This window comes from Microcaecilia unicolor, chromosome 2, assembly GCF_901765095.1.
Source record: "Microcaecilia unicolor chromosome 2, aMicUni1.1, whole genome shotgun sequence".
Lineage (NCBI taxonomy): Eukaryota > Metazoa > Chordata > Amphibia > Gymnophiona > Siphonopidae > Microcaecilia > Microcaecilia unicolor.
The window spans coordinates 510,821,190-510,835,385 of NC_044032.1; the positions used below are offsets into that span (position 1 = coordinate 510,821,190).

General features: G+C 46.4%; 1 protein-coding gene across 1 annotated transcript in view; it reads right to left on the minus strand.

Moving 5' to 3' along the window:
* Positions 1–4,859: 4,859 nt before the first annotated feature.
* Positions 4,860–14,196, minus strand: part of PROM1 (prominin 1) — a 330,624-nt gene continuing 321,287 nt past the window's right edge. The window contains exons 23-24 of the mRNA XM_030191212.1: positions 7,296–7,333; positions 4,860–5,268 (exon numbers count right to left, since the gene is read on the minus strand). Of these exons, the coding sequence (XP_030047072.1) occupies positions 7,315–7,333 (19 nt within the window). The 3' untranslated portion in view covers positions 4,860–5,268; positions 7,296–7,314. The remainder of the gene's footprint in view (positions 5,269–7,295; positions 7,334–14,196) is intronic.

Below are 14,196 nucleotides of genomic sequence, written 5' to 3' on the forward strand. Positions count from 1 at the left end.
ACATAACAAGGGATTCCCCTCGTGGTTTTCTTGGCATGATACAGAAGTGGTTTGCCATTGCCTTCTATCGAGGCATGGAGGGTTAAATGACTTCCCCAAGTCCACAGAGAGCAGCTGTAGGATTTGAACCTGGGTCTTCTGGTTCCCAAACCATTAGGCTACTCCTCTGCTCCATGCTCATGAATGCATACCCCTAATAAGCAATCAGCATCTAAATGGCCTGTTTTGTGTTGAAATGGTTGCTAAAGAGGTTAAAACAGTGATCCTCTGATGCAGTTGGTATGCTCACTTTTCCCCATCACTGTTCTGCCTAGTAGAATTCATTTTCTTGTAACTATATGGCTATGTAAAAGGGGAATGTGAACTTAGGGGGTCTTTTACAAAGTTGTGCTACCATTTTTAGCACATGCTAATGATAAGCGTGCGCTAAGCACTAGAGATGCCCATAGCTAGCATGCCTTTGTAAAAAGACTCCAAAGTTCATTACTCCTCTTATTTAAATCATCAGCTTAGTAGCAGCACATTTCCTAGTGTACCACCAAAGTAGTTAGCCAAAGCTTTCGGGGACATCAGCAAAGTAGGAGATGCATGAGTCTGAGACTTCCTGGGGGGGGGGGGGGGGGAAAGGAAGAGAAAAATTCTGTGTAACCTAAGGCTGCCCGCACCCTTTGCTCCTCTGCTTCAACCTCACCAGCCACCTACGCCTTCACCTCTGCAATAAAGCTGCCTCTCTTCAGATTTCTAACTCCAACCACTGATACAGCTCTCAGAATTACGGAGTCTCTGTGCCCTGGGGCAACACTTCTGAACATCTGACTGTGAGTAAATTATCTGTTTTTATTCAATAAAGTAAACTTCAGAAAATAGACTTCAGGTGTGTGCTGGTGTGCCAAGGTTATACTTCAAGATTTTGAGATCTAAATAAATATGCAATGTAAGTATTTAAAGTTAATTAAATAGATATTAGCTGTGAGGAGCTTATGCAAAAATATAGGAGGCCCATGGGAAGGTGGTTGATGGTAAGAAACTATTGGGCCAGTAGGGTGTAGCGCTTATCTCTAGACAACCAACTACACACATTTACAGGAATGAAATGTTCTGTTAAGAAATGTAAAAAACTGTCAAACCAAATAGTGTAAAAATTGTTTTTATTGAATTAGGATATACTTTCTCAACTTACAGTAAAAATAGAAACTTTTTATTAAATCTATAACTCTGAACACTATATACAAAGATGCTACATAACTTTTGTTCTATGTAAATATTCTCAAAGTTTGATACCACAGTGAAAAATATAACAAGTAATGTACGACAGAAGAGATATTACCTTTCATTTTGGGATTACTTTATTTTGAACTTCAATTTGTTGGCAGGAATGAAAAACTTACCATGAATATTGCCAAACTGTAAGTATCATGTGCAGTAAAGTTAATACTCTGAACCTTAGTATGGGATTAGGGTACTATTATTTTTGATACAGTAATCAAAATTAATAGATCCTTTACAGTACATTCTGCAACAGAATTCACTCAAAATGCATTCTTATGTTTAAATACAGCACTGAAGTGTAAATAGTAACTTTAAAGATGGCTCTCAAACTCAAATAACAAAAACTATACTACTCTAAATTCCTCTTATTACTAATAATTTATAAAGTTAGGCATCCAGCATCAGTCTTCTCTCTGATACAGGAAGGGGATTTTGGATTTACGCTCATGCCTGAATTATATTAAGAAGTTGGTATTTCAACCGTCCATGATGGACCTTCGATGGTAGGGTATGGCAGTTGTACCTGTTCCAGATATTTCTTATGTTGCATGTGGTTGGTTCAAAAAATATTCATATTCCATTAGATTTAACTTATAAAATACGATTTCCATTATGCAAATATTTATATTCAGTACAACTTTACAAAATTGCCTCAGTCTTGGATAGTCATTTAGAAAATACAAAGGAGGCAATGGAAAAAGGACAGTGACCCAGCATTAGGTGGTCACAAGCACAAACGGTTAGTGGCCCAGCACAGCAGGAATAGGAGGTAGGGGGAGGGTGATGGGAAGTATAGAAGAGCTGCAAGCACAGGCAAGTTAGGAAAGGGATAAGTAAGGGGGAGGCACTAAAGAATAGAGGACCTATAGCGAGGCAGGTAACAAGACAGGAAGTCTGGGAGGTGGGGGAAGAGGTGACCTCTGGGAGCAAGAAGGGCAGTGCCCAGTGTTGCCAGGTGTACGGTTTTCTCACCCAATTGGGCTGTTTCCAAGCAACGGTTGCGGGAAAATATTGAAAGATGCGGGTTGCGGGGGATCGGGCAGTTTTCCGCAGCCGCGGTGCGGATTGGGCGGTTTTCCTGTGGAGTTTCTAAATGGTCCAATTTGGATCAAAAACCACCCAATTGGACCAATAGAAGCCTCGCGGAGGCGGGCTGCAGGCTTCTTTTAAATGCCTGCAGCACGCCCCCCCCCCCCCCCCGTCGCCGACTGGAGAGACGAGAGAGAGCAGAGACTACTGTCACCGCTCGCTGCCCGTCCCGTCGTGACCGAGAGAATTGAGAGAGAAAAAGTTTTTAAAAAACCACAGCACTGCAGCAGAGCAGCAATTGCAGAAGTACGTAAGATGACATTAAACCCCCACCGTCGCCCTCCCCGGACCCCGAGTCGCCACTCACCGCGGCTGGACCCCCCCCCTGACTCGTCGCCGCTGCGCCCCCTGCCCTGCGACAGAGCCTACTGCCTGCCTCTGCCTGATGATGGATGGATCCCCAATTCCCCCCGCCCTCCCTGGACTGTCCCCGAGACGAGTCGCTGCTGCTGGATCCCCCCTCCTCCTCCCCCCCAACCAAGTGAAGTCACCAATAAATAAAATAAAATAAATATACTCAGGAGGACTACTGGGGTACACTGAACTGGGCACACCCAACCAGTTGGGTTTTCAGAATATCCAAAAGAACAGTATGGGCTGTTAATCCTGATTACGTAATCTAATACTGCAAAAACTGAAAAACAGCCAAACACAATCCTAAAGGGTTGTGTAGAGTGAACATACAGCAATGAAAAAAAGGTGGGAAATACCTTCAGAAACCGAGGCTTCCGCCAAGGTCTGATCAACAGGACACTGATATCTATATAAGATTTTTGTGTCCGTGATCTAGTTTCTTTCATGGGGTAAACTTTCCCACCTACTCGCAATCCAAACTGCCCATAATAGAGCACAGGTTTCAAAGCATTACTGAGTAACCAAACTTTTCCAAGCTACAGCATGGCATAAATAAACTTAGCTTTATCAAGGCTGGCTTGACAACCCCACATATCAACTGCTGATTTTCATTCAACGGGGCCCAAATCGTTTCACCCACACCAGGGCTTCATCAGGAACCACTCAGTTAAATCATAGTTTCAGGGGTATTGATTTTAAGCTGACTAGACTTCTCTAGGGACCGACAGCAATTATTACTTCCGTCCACCTTTTTTTCATTGCTGTATGTTCACTCTACACAACCCTTTAGGATTGTGTTTGGCTGTTTTTCAGTTTTTGCCTTATGGCAACTAAACATGAACTAACAATGTTAGTGCCTGCTAATCCATAGTAAATTACCACCAATGCGCCGACGATCAAAAGCAAACACAGGTGCTAGAAGCTATTAGCGCCATACTAGCGCCTGCATTTACTACCACCCCATGATTAGAGCCCCCTGAGCACGTGAAACAATGCGCGTGAAGCTCTGAACGCAAGTAGCATGCAAAACAGGGCTCTTAGTGCAAGCAGCATGCAAATGTGTGCCAAACACACTCCTCCACAATGATCAGCGAGCAGCGCCGCGCACCAAATATTGATGTGCAGTCTGTGGCAAACCCTATGCCAGCTCAGAGCTGGAGGAATGGTGAGCCCTGTCCAGCATGCATTTGCAAGCTAGCAGGCTCCCATTCCCCCCAATGCAGCCCCCCCCCACAGGAGCCCCAACCCCCCCACCCAGTGACATGGGGGCTGGAGGTCCGGCAGACCTCTAGTCCCCCCCCCCCCCACAAGTTCAGGGGGGTTGGAAATCCGGTGGGTCTTCAGCCCCCTTAGAATTCCCCCCAAAAAGCCCTGGTGGCCCAGTGGGCCGCAAATCAAGCCCCCCTGACCTGATGGTCTAGCGGCCCTCTTCCCCCCCCAATACCTTTGTTGGAGGAGGGAGGTAGATTCCCCCACCTCTTCCAGCAGCTTCGCCTCGAAAATGGCGGCACCCAGCCCTACCCAGTGCATTCTGGGATGCGGTGGGGGGGGGGCTTCACTCCATATAAGAGAGAAACTTACATTGCCATGCCCAGCGCATTCCTGGGTGCACTGGGCAGGGCTGGGTGCCACCATTTTTTGAAGCGGCGCTGCTAGAAGAGGAGGGAGTCTACATCCCTCCTCCAACAAAGGTACAGGGGGTGGGAAAAAGGGCCGCTAGACCACCAGGTCAGGGTGGCTTGATTTGCGGCCCACTGGGCTACTAGGGTTTTTCTTCAGGGGATGCTATGGGGGGTTAGGAGAAATGGATACCCACTGGATCTCCAGCCCTTGTGTCGCTGGCTCAGGGTGGGGGGTTTGGTGGGGCCACCAGGGCTATGCTGTTTGAGGTCTGGTAGTCCCACAGACCTCCAGCCTCTGTGTTTGGCAGATCAGGGCTTTTGACAGCCCAGACTTGTCAAACAAGTGCGGGAGGATTGTGCTTGAGTGCATGCTCAGGCACAATCCTCCTGCACTTTACCCTTTGACCAGAGATAATCGCGCGCATAAATTTGCATGCTATTATCTCTGATCATAGAGGTGGTAAAGCCCCGCACTGTTCCAGTGCTATTTTTACAGTGCTGTTTGGAACAGCGCGGGGCTTTCAATCATCTGGGCACAAGTGTTTTAGAACCTATAAGGGTTAAAGGCAGGGATCATGCATTTGATATACAGCCTTTCTGTGGTACAACCAAAGTGGTTTACATATTATACACAAGTACTTTCTTTGTCCCTAGTGGGCTCACAATCTAAGTTATCAGGGTCAACAAAATGTGAGGCGAGACCAGCTTTGAAGAAAAATAAAAAAAGTATCTGAAATTAAAATTCTAATGGGCTTTTACAGTGTTGAACAAAAGCACTGAAAAGTACAGAGGGCAAGAGAAACAAAAGGATTATGGCATATCCCTAATTGTTTTCCAGACTCCAAGACCTTGATATGTGCATCAGTAAGGAATATTTCAAGAGCTGGAAAAATGAGTGCAGATCCTCCAAACCTATCTGATAGTGTTTCTGATGCTGAAATTTAAAAAGGTACAAAAAAATGTTCATAAAATATATTTGAGGTCAGAAGAATTTGAAACATGAACACACTGTACAAAGACAGTGCTACCTTTACTTACACTGGTATATGCACACATAACATATGTCTCTACCATTAGTCTAATGAGTTATGTGCATAATTGGCACATAATTTGATTTGATTTATTAATTTGGTATACTGCTTGGTACCACAGGTTTAAAAGCAATTCACCAGTATTTAATTCAACTTAATTATCAATACATAAACTAATAACAAACCAGAAATGAAAATTTATGATAAAACTAGTCAGTACAGAGCAAAAAAAAGGAATTTCAACCAAACATGTTTCATAAAAAGTATGCTCAAAAACCCAAGTTGTTAGAGATTTCAAAAGCCAAAATAGCTAAAAGAACTACAAACATCAGCATGTAAAGAATCTATGTAACTGTATGTGTGTACTTTATAGGATAAGGGGGTAAGCAAACATCTATTTCAAGCTTATTCCATAAAGAATAGTACATGCCTACTTTTCTTTATAGAATACTAGCTGTTAAGCCCGTAAAAACTGGCGAGTATTGCAGCCCTCCTCTCTCCCCTGGCCTCACCCCGTCCACCGATCCTCCCCCCCATATCCAGCGACCCTCCTCTTTCCCTTGGCTTCCCCCCCTCCCATGTCCAGCAACCCTCCTCTGTGCCCTGCTCTTACCCCAAGTCCAGCAACCATGGCCTCTCCCCCCTGCCCTCCCCCCATGTCCAGCTACCCTCATCACCGCCGCTCCCTCCTCCCTCTGTGCCGGGCCCCCTGCACTGACCTGACAGCGCCTCTCACCTCCATGAGAGGCGGAGGTGAGAGGCGCTGTCAGGTCAGTGCAGGGGACCCGATACGGAGGGGGGGGCGGGAGCAGTGACGGGGGGGAGGGGGGAGGTTGTTTCGCGCGATGTTCCTTTCCAGGCGGCAGCGGTGGCGTCCGACAATTCGACTCCGTTTCCCTCTCTGTTCCGCCCTCTGACGTCATGACGTGAGGGCGGGTCAGAGAGGGAAGTCTGTACTGCGCATTTGCAAGTGAGTACGGTCACTTGCCGTTTATATGTTTGACTAGTGCAAGAAGCAGACAAGATGCTTACATTTATGGCCTTATCACATACACAGCTCTATAACTGGTATAAATGTTGACGCCTAAATATTAGCAAGAACAAGCATAAATTACAGCAAACTATAACTTATGCACATATTTGTGTGCTCTGTCTATGCTCCGCTCAAACTCCACCCAATGAACACACCCACCAGCAAAGTACATGCCATCAAAACATGACATGTACTCTTCCACTATTCAATATTCTAGAAGAGGTCAATTATGTGCCTAAGGTGCTCATTTTCAAAGATTTAGAAAGTTACATAGTAACATATATAACTTTGTAAGTCTATGTGCTTTGAAAATGAGCCTGTAAGTGGCCAATTACACATAAAAATGCCTAGAATATCACTGTTTACACACATTTTTGCTGCCCAGAACTAGGTGGCTCCTTATAGAATTGCACTCTTAGGACTAGATTCTATAAATGATGCCTAAAAAAATATCGCTTAGTGCTATTCTATAAACCATGCTTAAAAGTTAAGTGTGGTTTACAGAACAGCGCTTAGAACCGCAACTACATTTAGGCGTGATCATTTACACCAATTTAGGTGCAGGTCCTCCTAATTCTATAATAGTACACATAAATTGCAGGAACAACTCCGACCAGCCCATACTCCTCCCATGGCCACGACCTCTTTTCAGGTCTGTGCACTAGAATTTATACACACCTCTTTATAGAATACACCTAAAAAGATACATGTGCAAATTTTAATTATTGCCAATTAGTGTCAATAATTGCTTGTTTCTGCTGAATTATCAGCGCTGATTTGCTCATTATTCAATTAAATTGTATGTGCAAATTGGGTGCATGGCTAAATTTACACACACAAAACACCATATATAAAATCTGGGGGGGGGGGGGGGGGGAGTAGTGGTTTATAACTTACCTTATATTTCAAGCATTGTTTACCACTCTTCCACTCCACTGCAAAGAGAAGACAAGAAAATACTACATGGGTTAGTACAAGATCTGAAACAGGTAAGATCTCATATATAGCAGCACCATTTCAGTGATTGAAAAATTCAATTCCCCTGCCTAATATGCATCAAGTTTCCCAAAGTGAAGAAAGAGAGACAGCAGATTACAATACCATTCTCAAGTATCCATATATGGCTACTATTTTATGAAACTGTAAACTGCTTTACTGCATTTTTAAATGCGATTAGCGGTACATCAAGTTCAAATGAATAAGACGAAATACCCAATTACAGATAGCACTTCTTTTGGTGTTTTATCACTGAATAGCAAAAAATAAGCAGGCCCTACAGCGAAAATCATGTAAAAGGAAAATCATTCCTCCCCTCCACCCCCCTAAAAAAAAAACAAAAAAACATCATCATCTAGTCTTTTAGATTGTGGATGCAATAAAATCATCCTTCCCTTATAGGATTTTCACTGAACATCTGACTGATTTGCACATGTTTGACTCAGAAACCAACCACACAGCATAAAGCATCCATTTTCAAGTGTGGCTTAGTAAAAGGAGCCCTTTATAAGATGTATTTTATTGTGATGCTAGTAAAAAAGGCCCGTTTCTGTCAGAAATTAAACGGCCGCTAGCAAGGTTTTCTTCGGAGTGTATGTTTGAGAAAGAGTGTGTGTGAGAGATGGAGTGTGTGTGTCAGCGAGAGAATGAGAGAGACAGAGAGTGTGTGTGTTTGTGTGAGAGAGAGAGTGTGTGAGAGACAGAGTGTCTGTGTGTGTGAGACTGTGTGTGAGAGAGACAGAGACTGTGTGTGTGTGTGTGACAGAGAGATAGAGTGTGATAGACAGAGAGTGTGTATGTGAGAGACCGAGAGTGAGTGACTGGTCTCAGGTTCCCCCTCACCCCTCCCTCTCCCCTACAGCCACCCATGTGCAGCGACCCTCCTCTCCCCCTGCAGCCACCCATGTCCAGCGACCCTCCTCTCCCCCGGCCCCCCCTGCAGCCACCCATGTCCAGCGACCCTTCTCTCCCCCTGCAGTCACCCATGTCCAGTGACCCACCTCTCTCCCCTGCCCCCCCTGCAGCCACCCATGTCCAGCAACCCTCCTCTCCCTCTACCCCCCTGCAGCCACCCATGTCCAGCGACCCTCCCCTCCCCCACTGGGCGCATCACTCAACCCCCCCCCCCCCGGGGCACATCAACCCCCTCGACACCTGCAGCTACCAATGGTAACGCTGTCCGGCTGCTGCTGCTTCTCCTGTTGAGCAGCAGCGGCTGCTACAAAAAGAAAAAGAACCAAAAATGTTTTTAAACCTGAAGCACGGCACGGCAGACAGCCATCAGGCATTGGCTGTCGGCCCTACAGCAACTCCTCCTCTCTCGTCGCTACGCTCCTTCAGGGTCTTACTCCAGGGGCAGTGACGTGGAGGCGAGAGGAGGAGCGGCTGCAGAGCCGACAGCCAATGCCTGATGGCTGTCTACCGTGCGCGCTTCAGGTTTAAAACATTTATGGGTTTTTTCTTTTTGTAGCGGCCGCAGCTGCTCAACAGGAGACACAGCAGCGGCCGGACAGCGTTACCACTGGCAGCTGCGGGTGGCGAGGGGGTTGATGTGCCTGGGGGGGGGGGGGGGGGTTGATGTGCTTTGGGGGGGGAGAGGCTTGGTTGATGTGCCGTGGGGGAGGGGTTTGGGTGATGTGCTTCGGGGGGGAGGGGCTTGGGTGATGTGCGCCGGGGGGAGAGGGGCTAGGGTGATGCACCGAAGGGGGGGGGTTGTCTGCGGTGCCACGCTTGTCCTGTTGCAGGGAGCGGCGCACTGACAGCTGATTCCCAGGCAGGGGGAGGAGTACGGAGCGTAGCTCAGCAACTGCAGGAGCCACGGACACAGGCAGCTACTTTAGAACATTGGTGGTGAGAATTATTATATAGGATATGTGTGGATGATGCATGGATTATCATACGAATGAACCAATACAGTTGATACAATTCAACTATTAAATCCTGTCTGTGCACACCATATGAGAAGGTTCCCACACAATTTGCATGTAATCTTATTTTGTTGTGTTTGTATTATTTTTTACTAGTAAAAAAGGCCCGTTTCTGTCAGAAATGAAACGGGCGCTAGCAAGGTTTTCTTCGGAGAGTGTATGTTTGAGAGAGAGAGAGAGTGTGTGTGAGAGATGGAGTGTGTGTGTCAGATAGAGGATGAGAGACAGACAGAGTGTGTGTGTGTTTGTGTGAGAGAGAGAGTGTGTGAGAGACAGAGTGTCTCTGTGTGTGTGACACTATCAGCCTTATTTTCGAAAGTGATGGGCGCCCAGATTTCGACCCAAATTGGGAGATAGGTGCCCATCTCGCAAAGGCACCCAAATCGGTATAATCAAAAGCTGATTTTGGGCGTCTTCAACTGCAATCTGTCACGGAAACGGGCAAAGTTGACAGAGGCATGGTGAAGGCGGGACTGGGGCGTGTTTATCGGCCAAGGAGAGATGGGTGCCTTCGGCCGATAATCGAAAAAAGAAAGGCATTTTTAGCGCGAATTTGGGTCATTTTTATTGGACCCTTTTTTTTCCACGAACAAGTCCCAAAAAAGTGCCCTAAATGACCACATGACCACCGAAGGGATTCGGGGATGATCACCCCTGACTCCCCCAGTGGTCACTAACCCCCTCCCAGCATAAAAAAAAACTTTAACAATTTTTTTTTCCAGCCTGTATGCCAGCCTCAAATGCCATACCCAGCTCCATCACAGCAGTATGCAGGTCCCTGGAGCAGTTGTTAGTGGGTGCAGTGGACTTCACCAAGGTGAACCCAGGCCCATCCCCCCCTACCTGTTACACCTGTGGTGGTAAATGGGAGCCCTCCAAACCATCCCCAAAACCCACTGTACCCACATGTAGGTGCCCCCCTTCAGCCATAAAGGCTATGGTAATGGTGTAGTTGTGGGCAGTGGGTTTTGGGGGAGATTTGAGGGGCTCAGCACCCAAGGGATGGGAGCTAGGGACTTGGGAGGTATTTAATTTTTTTTCTAATTGTTACAAGTGCCCCCTAGGGTGCCCAGTTGGTGTCCTGGCACGTGAGGGGGACCAGTGCACTACGAATCCTGGCCCCTTCCACAACCAAATGCCTTGGATTTGTTCATTTTTGAGCTGGGCGCCTTTGGTTTCCATTATCGCTGAAAAACGAAACTGCCCAGCTCAAATCCGCACAAATCCGATGCATTTGCCGGGCACAAACCGTATTATCGAAAAAAAAAGATGGGCGCCCATTTTTTTCGAAAATACGGTCTGGCCCGCCCCTTCACGTACCCGTTCTTGGACATAGACGCCCATGGAGATGGGTGTTCGCGTTTGATTATGCCCCTCTATGTGTGTGTGTGAGAGATAGAGTGTGATAGACAGAGAGTGTGTCACAGAGAGTGTATGTGAGAGACAGTGAGTGAGTGCCCCCCCTCTTGCAGGTCCCCCCCCTCTGGTCTCAGGACCCCCTCCCCACCCCCATCCAGCCATCCATGTCCAGCGACCCTCCTCTACCCCTGCCCCCCCCTGCAGCCACCCATGTCCAGCGACCCTCCCCTCCTCCTCCCCCCCTGCCCCCCCTGCAGCCACCCATGTCCAGCGACCCTACCACCCCCGGGCATCAAACCCCCTTGCCACCCGCACCTGCCACTGGTAAACGCTGTCCGGCTGCTGCTGCTTCTTCTGTTGAGTAGCAGCGGCAGCTACAAAAAGAAAAAAAGCAATAAATGTTTTTAAACATCAAGCGTGGAACCGTAGACAGTCATCAGGCATTGGCTGTCGGCTCTGCAGCCGCTCCTCCTCTTGCCTCTCACGTTGCTGCGCTCCTCCGGGGTCTTACTCCAGGGGCAGTGACATGGAGGGAAGAGGAGGAGCGGCTGCAGAGCCGACAGCCAATGCCTGATGGCTGTGTGCGTTGCCGTGCTTGATGTTTAAAAACATTTATGACTTTTTTTCTTTTTGTAGCGGCCGTTGCTGCTCAACAGGAGAAGCAGAAGCGGCCGGACAGCGTTACCAGTGGCAGCTGCGGGTGGCGAGGGGGTTGATATGCCCAGGGAGGGGGGGGGGGTGTTTGATGTGCCGGGGGTGGGTTTGGGTGATGCACCAAGGGTGGGGGTTTGTCTGATGGCTGTCTGTGGTGCTGCGCTTGTCGTTTTTTGATGCGCCGCTGAGCAGCGCACTCACAGCTGATTCCCAGGCAGGGGGAGGAGTAGGGAAACACGTGGAGCAAGTTGCTCCACATGTTTCCCTGCTCCTCCCCCTGCCTGGGAATCAGCTGTGAGTGACGTCAGCCTGGCTACGGAGCCTAGCTCAGCAACTCCAGAAGCCACAGACACAGGCAGTTACACATTAGAACGTTGGTGGTGAGAATTATTATATAGGATGACTAGCTGTTTTGAATGTGATTTGTATCTATTGAAAACTCATCTCTTAGAGACAATTTATTGCAAGGATCAAAACACATGAAGTCCATACACACTAACAGAAATGCACCAATACACTCTCTTCTGAATTCTCTTCCCCCGTATTTTCACTACACTTAAAAACTCTACCCACAGATAAAATTGTTATACCCTAATGTTCTCTTGCTATTGTTCTATCGACCTATCATTTCCCCATTGTTACACTCCATTGTTCTACTCCCCAAATGATGTTTTGACTTTGACTTTGTCTTCCCATAACTCTTCACAATGTAACCCATAATCGTACTGTAAGAAATTGTATTTCCATCATTCACAATGTATTGTAAGCCACACTGAGCCCGCAAACAGGTGGGGAAATGTGGGATACAAATGCAATAAATAAATATATATGTTATATTTTTAGTTTTTAACCCCCGAAGCAGCCCATTTGTGGGCAAAATGTGGACCATGTCAGCTGCTTGTATTAATAAAGGAACTGTGCATGTGAGAACCATTCTTCGGGATCTGCTCTCTTTTTTTATCTCACTGGACTACCTGGGGATCTATACAGCCTCTATTACACAAGTACATAAGTACATAATTAATGCCATACTGGGAAAAGACCAAGGGTCCATCGAGCCCAGCATCCTGTCCACGACAGCGGCCAATCCAGGCCAAGGGCACCTGGCAAGCTTCCCAACGTACAAACATTCTATACATGTTATTCCCGGAATTGTGGATTTTTCCCAGGTCCATTTAGTAGCGGTTTATGGACTTGTCCTTTAGGAAACCGTTCAACCCCTTTTTAAACTCTGCTAAGCTAACCGCCTTCACCACTTTCTCCGGCAACAAATTCCAGAGTTTAATTATACGTTGGGTGAAGAAAAATTTTCTCCGATTTGTTTTAAATTTGCTACACTGTAGTTTCATTGCATGCCCCCTAGTCCTAGTATTTTTGGAAAGCGTGAACAGATGCTTCACATCCACCTGTTCCACTCCACTCATTATTTTATATACCTCTATCATGTCTCCCCTCAGCCGTCTCTTCTCCAAGCTGATTAGCCCTAACCTCCTTAATCTTTCTTCATAGGGAAGACGTCCCATCCCCGCTATCATTTTAGTCGCCCTTCGCTGCACCTTTTCCAATTCTACTATATCTTTCTTGAGATGCGGCAACCAGAATTGAACACAATACTCAAGGTGCGGTCGCACCATGGAGCGATACAACGGCATTATAATAACCTCACACCTGTTTTCCATACCTTTCCTAATAATACCCACCACTCTATTTGCTTTCCTAGCCGCAGCAGCACACTGAGCAGAAGGTTTCAGTGTATTATCGACGACAACACCCAGATCCCTTTCTTGGTCCGTAACTCCTAACGTGGAACCTTGCATGACGTAGCTATAATTCGGGTTCTTTTTTCCCACATGCATCACCTTGCACTTGCTCACATTAAACGTCATCTGCCATTTAGCCGCCCAGTCTCCAAGTCTCGTAAGGTCCTCTTGTAATTTTTCACAATCCTGTCGCGATTTAACAACTTTGAATAACTTTGTGTCATCAGCAAATTTAATTACCTCGCTAGTTACTCCCATTTCACTAAGCCTATGGAAACAGATTTGGGACTCATTAGTTCTCTGACACCAGCAAACTCTTGCTGCTGCAAGTTGAGGCAATCACCTCTTTGATTCCTCTAGAAATCAATGCTTTAGCGATCGCTGCATCATTTTTAGGACTCAGACCCAGCCGAAAGAGACTAATCAAACTAGGAAGAACTGGAAACCAATCACCTCCAGAGAGGCATATGCCCAACCTGAGAATGATAGTCCCTGTCCTGGCCTACATAAACTGCTTTTTCTAGTCAGAAATAAATCTGAAATTGGACAGAAAAGAGATACTACCCTCCAAAGGAAGAGGGTATTAGGCAAAGGGACATTCTTCTAAATCATCAAATCAGGGCCCTTAAAGAGACCAAAATCAGGGAAAACTAAGAGAATGGAAGTAAGAACCCCATTACTAAGCTGAGGTTCCAAAAAGAAGACCATCTTAAAATAAGTGTGCTTTCCTCTTCCAAGGAAAATAATGGCTCTCCCAAGTCTACCTGGCTAAATAATTTTTTTTCTGGACTTTTCCTCTAGGAACTTGTCCAATCCTGCAACATTGTCTACTCTGGCCAAATCTTCTTTAACAGATTCCACAGCTTGATTATCACCTGCGTAAAAAATCCCACAACACACCTTTGTACTATTTGTTTTCAATCTGTGAGTTATTAGTTTCATAGAGTGTCCTTTTGTTTGACAGGTTAAACAGCTATTCCCTATTAAACCGTTCTACCTGTCATAATTTTATAAACGTTTATCGTATCCATTCTGCCATCTTTTCTCCAAGCTAAAAGGTCTAACCTGTTTAGCCTCTCTTCATAAGGGAAGTGTTTCATC